We start from the raw sequence: 6,000 nt of genomic DNA, 5'->3' as shown, positions 1-6,000 counted from the left end.
GAGAACACGAACAGTAACAAACAACTTATTTGTTTGAGAAAGCACACAGTTAACATCCATGTCCGATGCCTCGTCCTCGTCGACAGGAACTTTAGGGGACTGACACACAGAAGCAATGTGGCCTTTTTTCCTACATGAATTACACGTGGCCCAACGTTTTGGACACGCTGTCATGCTGTACGAAACAACATGAACAAGAAGGAAGTGCGGAATGAACCTGCTTCTGTGGTTGCTGTTTTCGCTGCGAGCGTTGCGGCCCAATGCGACGTTGTTTACACGAGTGAACCGCCGCCACATCTTCATTCTCCTGTGAAACAGGCAAATTGTCCATGTCGAAAGTTGACTGTACTATTTACGCACCATCAGCGTGAGACACTTCAAAGGATTGAGCGATGCTTAGAACTTCCAACAACGACGGGTTTGGCAGTTGTAGGGCACGTCGCCGAACTTCTTTATCAGGAGCAAGCCGTAGAATAGCATCCCTAACCATTGAATCAGCATAAGATTCATGATGAGTGTCCATGACAAACTGACATTTCCTATTCAGACCGTGTAGTTCCGCCGCCCAAGCCCGGTAAGATTGATGGGGCTGTTTACGACACCGGTAGAACGCCACGTGGGCGGCAACGACGTGGGTGTTTTTTCGATAATAGTTAGACAATAAGTCACACATTTCTTGGAAGGACAGAGAGGCAGGTTCCCACAGAGGGGCTAACTGAGATAGCAGCTGATAGATCCGTGGGGAAATCCAAGATAGAAATAACGACTTACACATAGGAGCGTCGACAACGCCGAAAGCCAAGAAGTGTTGCCTCAAACGCTTCTCATAACCCTCCCAGTCTTCAGCAGCCTCATCGTAAGGAGGGACCGGAGGCGGAGAAGAGGAAGACAGACGATGAGTAAGTGACGTCGACAACGCCTGAATAGCAGCCGTCAGCTGTGTTTGTTGTTCAATGAGCGCTTGCATAAGCTGTTCCATGGCTGCCCCATCACGAACACACAAATCCACAACGCAGTGAAAATATCCGACCTCGTCGCCAAAAAGTGTTATAACCTTTAATCACCAATAATTGCGTGGATATTCAAACACTCTCACTTTGGAACAATAACTCGTTACATGATAAGAACTCAATATCTCTTATTCGACTGCCGTGCCGTGACATGCGGCCGGCGCCGTTCGTAGCTAGGTGGCGCTCCCGTGCTCAGCCAACTTGCGGAGCGCCTCTATCGCCGTTTGTGCGTACTGTCGTGGCGGCACTGTTAAATGTCGTGGCACTGTCACAACAGAAAGTAGTAGTTCACCTAAAACTGTGAAACTAAATGGAGAATAATGGGGTCTGATAAACTGTGAATCCATGAATAGGTAAGAAGTTTACTGAATTTTAGTGAACACATTACTTGGTGAATAGTGCTTTTCCAGTTGGGTGATTCCATTCTTCTTTTTTTAGATCACTCCAGTTCCTAACTCTCCTATCCACGGGTTGTAAGAGAAAAGTAATTATCTTCTACTGTTTTCTATTCTAGGCAAAATTCATGAAGTAATAGTAAGGACTATGTGTAATGTTATGTAACAAGGTGAAGGTTGAGATAGTTGGTAGGAACCCTGTGCCTCTGAAAGTTCAATTTTGCAAACACACTTCCATAGTTAACAAGGTTGTAAGGAAGTAGTTTTATAAGACAGTAGATATGAGCAATAACATATAACTATGTACAAGTAAATACATTTTTTTAATGTGAAAAACTACATGTACTATTTGAGATAACATTGGAGCAACATATTTAACTTAAGGTACCACAAGTAAGAAATTGAATAAAATTCTAATTTATTTAACAGATAATGAAATGAATCCTGCTGCGAATCCTGTTTTCAGATTAATGTAATACTTAAATCATTCATGGAGCAAATTCTGTGTATAGATATTTTGCATTAATAACTTCAAGTACTAATGCATTAAGAGAAATATATTACTAATTAATTGTTTGTGATAGGTTAGAAAATAGGTAAAAGATCTTGCAGGAATGAAAAGCAAACACGATGTAATTTTTGAATAAGTGTTGAGAATTTCAGTAATTGGATTTTGTTTCAGAAACTTCTGAATTCAAAAGTAGTTCCAACCCCATAATTTAAGCAGTGTTTAATTACTGAAAAATGTAAAGGCATTATTAAAATTTATAGCAAGGAAAGTTATGGCAGAATACAAATAATTTAGGAGTGAAGGAGATGCTCATCACACAGTAGAGCCATTGAGTCACTGACAGGCAGTCACAAAAGAAAAAGAAAAACTTGCCATCTTTTGGAATAATGTGTGTCTGTGTGTTTTTGTACTACAGCTCTGTAGTACAAAAACACACAGACACACACACACACACACACACACACACACACACTATAAACCTACATGCCATGATTGCATTTTGGCAGGTGGACTAGGGTGGGGTGGGAGTTGTGTCTGGTGGGGTGGGTAGAGGGAGAGAGAGGTAGAGACAGGAGAAGGGGTTGTGGATCAGTAGTTAACAACTCAGAGGGAAGCAGTAGATTTGTTTGCGAGGAATTGAGGGAGGAGTGGCAGATAAATGGGCTAGGAATGTGCTACATGGGCACCAGAGCCAGTGGGATGCAGTGCACAGTGAGGGTGACATGAAGGCATGGCACTGGAAGGGGTTGAGAGGTTGGAGAAAGGGGACACTATTGGATAGAACATGTGGGGACACCATCTGTCTGTTCTACCCAACGACTAAAAAGAATTTTTTCAAAAGATTTGCGGAAGATCTGAAATTGTACACAATCCTCTAAATTTAAGGTGATGTAATTGTTTATGCTTTTTTTGCGACAAAATGTATTTTTCCTCACTTAGTGTAAGTTCATTTTTTATAGAGTTAAGTCTCACCTAATGAGTCAGTTGATGTGATAGGGAAGTGATGATTTTTTACATGAGCATATGTACTTGAGAAAGTATTCCTCCAAATAGTTTCAATTTTTTTCTACAGCCAAATATCAGTTTCAATTTTTGTATTTTTGTTATGTTAGTTCCACTGCGTATGAAATGTTTTTGATGCTATGTAGAATGTGACTAGAATACTAATGTAAATTTTGAGTGCTGTATTATTAATATTTTGTTGCTATAGGTTGTAAGCAGAGATATGTTCTGGTATTGTAACGTGTGTGTGAGATGATGTAATTATGAATTGTCTGTACGAAGGTACATAATACTTTCTTTATGAAATTTGTAGGACATATTTTTTCATGCCTGAGGTCCATAAAGTTAAGATAATTTGAAGCTAATAATAGAGACAACATGTTGCTTGCATATTGCAAAAACAAGTACCTGGGAATGTTCCAATTTAAAAATTCTTTACGTAGGTCTAATGCAATTTTTCTGATATGAGTATTTCATTTGTAGTTGCCTTTCATGTATCTGTGGAGCTGCCATTTTTAAAGTTGTGTATGTAATTAGGATGTTCCTTTTTTGAGTGACTTAATTTCTGTACAAATTTAGCCTGGGTGTGATACTTTGATGACTATATAAATATGCATAACACAAGTGATGTTTTATATATCTGTGTGTGTGTGTGTTTTGTCTGTTCTTTCAGACATGTCCATAAGAATAGACATAACTTTGACCCAGCAGCCATTATGAATTAAGACACAAAGGAATTACTGCTGTGAATGGACAAGAAAGTTGAAAATGTGGGCTGAACTGGAATTCGAACCTGGGTCTCCTACTTACTAGGCAGTGGTCAGTTTCCCTACATACCTACCAGGTGTAATAGCTAATAGCATGCTGAGCTTCAAACTGATTACCAAGTTTTTAGAAGATACAGGAATGAAATGTTCAACAGCAAGTCATAAGTAACAGCCAATGACTGGTGATGTTACCCTTAAAAGTGACTGAAAAAAACACGATCATTCGTACAATATTATAAAAATGATAGATTGCTCTCACCATACAGATGATATATTGAGCTGCAGACAAGCACAATAAAAAAAGCAATAAAAATTGAGCTTCTGGCCAAAGCCTTCTTCAGAAAGGAAAACACACATGTTTAGACAAACAAGCACCCTCATACTCTGGAATGGCCAGAGATAGAGGTCATGTGTGCATGAGGATTGCTTGCTTGTGTGTGTGTGTGTGTGCGTGTGTGTGTGTGTGTGTGTGTGCATGCTTCCTTTTCTGAAGAAGGCTTTGGCTGAAAGCTCAGCATATAACAATCTTTTCACTGAGCCTGTCTGCAACTCAATGTGTCATTTTTACGCAAAGTAGCAACCTGTCCTTTTCATAATACTGTTGATATTCCAACCTGGACAGCATCATATGTGCTTATTCGATGCTCAAAAGTGTTTTTTGTATTCCCCATTTCACTGGACTTTAGTTTATCTTCAAAATGAGGAAGTAATTTCTGACATTCCTGGTGTGTCAACAAAAAGGAAGGAAAGAACAATATATCACTGTACTGAAAGGTTAAAAAAACAGCAAACAAATTATTCCAACTTTAAAAATATATATATTTTAATATGATTCTTTCATGAAGTATCATTTGCTCTGTAAGCCGACTCTTACCAGTAACAAATTCATGTCGTTGCACCTATATTTTGTCTCCTTTAAGTTACCGGTGAAGTGACGCTTACTTGAACCAAATGATTACAGACTACTTTGTAAGCAGTTATTGCAACTGCAGTTGAAACAGACAGTGATATTAAAAGAGGTAAAAAATACTTGCAGCCAATTGAACACAATTACACATTTGAAATCACATAATTCAAAACTGAATGATACACAAGAGTATATCACAGCATAATACACTGTATTACTTACACACTTATTAAGTCACAGCAGAAATGTCCTGCTTCAGCAGACCCACTTCTCTGACTTGTTTTGTTGTGTAGTACAGTGTCCATAAAAATTACATATATATGAAAAACCTATAAGAATTACATTTTATGTCCATAAACATTTACATCCTCATTTCAATAAATTATTATTATTAACATTTGTAGTAATGTACAGTTCCTCTGCCTCCTTATTTACATATTTACTGAATATGCAAGAAATACAAAGCAACAGTCTTGGTCCTTGAATCAGTCAGCCAGAAGCAACAGGTGCAAGTTCTACTCTCTATCAGTGCCCCCTGCTTTGCTTTGCACAGGGTACTTTTTTTTATTTCATTGATGGAAATCAGGAAGCAAGATAGTAGAGTGCTTGCCCACAGTGCTGCTTCCAAGCCTTCATATAAAATTCAGTACAAAATTGCTTTACAAAAGGTAAAAAAATAAATAGTTCTATTGTTTTATCAGTGCCTTAAGCACAGATACGCTCAACAACTCTACTTACGACTTCGTATACACTTTACACACTATTTGTCTTTGTCTTCACAATTGATTCCTTACACCACATCACTTAAACAACTGTCGGGCATAGTACCAAATACGGAAGAAATATTCATCCCTTCTTAATAATGAACCTCTTGCGTATGATCGGATGTCAGCATCCATGCCTGCTTCTTTCATCCAGGATGTGGTGGTTTCAGTACTGAAACTAAGTGTCGGTGCTGTCGTTTCCAGCTTATCGAGTTCTTGCTGGTCAATTTCTGTAGAAAGACATAGCATACACAAAAAATTAAGATGTGTTGCAATGCTACATGCATAGGGTACGTATTACTAGACTTTTGTTCCACTATTACAAGTAAACACTTTTCCAATAAAAGGTCCAATTCCATCACTTAAAAACAACATAATCTTGAACATTGGGATCCTAACAAACCTTCTGAGAAGCTACAGGGGAAAGCTTGAAAGATTACAAATGTAAGCTTTAGTCAGACAGAACCCAACATCACAAGGATACCAGAAGAAGCTAAGAGGGAAGACATGGGGATTATTTGAGTACAGTACCAGCATTGGTGATTTACAATACAGAATGAAGAAGCATGGAAATGTTCTGTAATATGACATATGGCTTGAAATGTCAACAAGTTGCATAAATCTGCAGTTTGTTCAACTCAATT

The 6,000-nt window shown here is 38.4% G+C and overlaps 1 protein-coding gene across 1 annotated transcript in view; it reads right to left on the bottom strand.

Annotated features, from left to right (window-relative positions):
• Positions 1 to 4,483: 4,483 nt before the first annotated feature.
• LOC124795577 (titin) overlaps positions 4,484 to 6,000 on the bottom strand; it is a 529,084-nt gene continuing 527,567 nt past the window's right edge. Inside the window, exon 126 of the mRNA XM_047259648.1 lies at positions 4,484 to 5,586. Coding sequence (XP_047115604.1) covers positions 5,393 to 5,586 — 194 coding nt within the window. The 3' untranslated portion in view covers positions 4,484 to 5,392. The remainder of the gene's footprint in view (positions 5,587 to 6,000) is intronic.

This window comes from Schistocerca piceifrons, chromosome 4 (assembly GCF_021461385.2).
Source record: "Schistocerca piceifrons isolate TAMUIC-IGC-003096 chromosome 4, iqSchPice1.1, whole genome shotgun sequence".
Classification (NCBI taxonomy): domain Eukaryota; kingdom Metazoa; phylum Arthropoda; class Insecta; order Orthoptera; family Acrididae; genus Schistocerca; species Schistocerca piceifrons.
The sequence above is the reverse complement of the archived record's forward strand: the minus strand, read 5'-3'. Positions and strand labels throughout refer to the sequence as shown.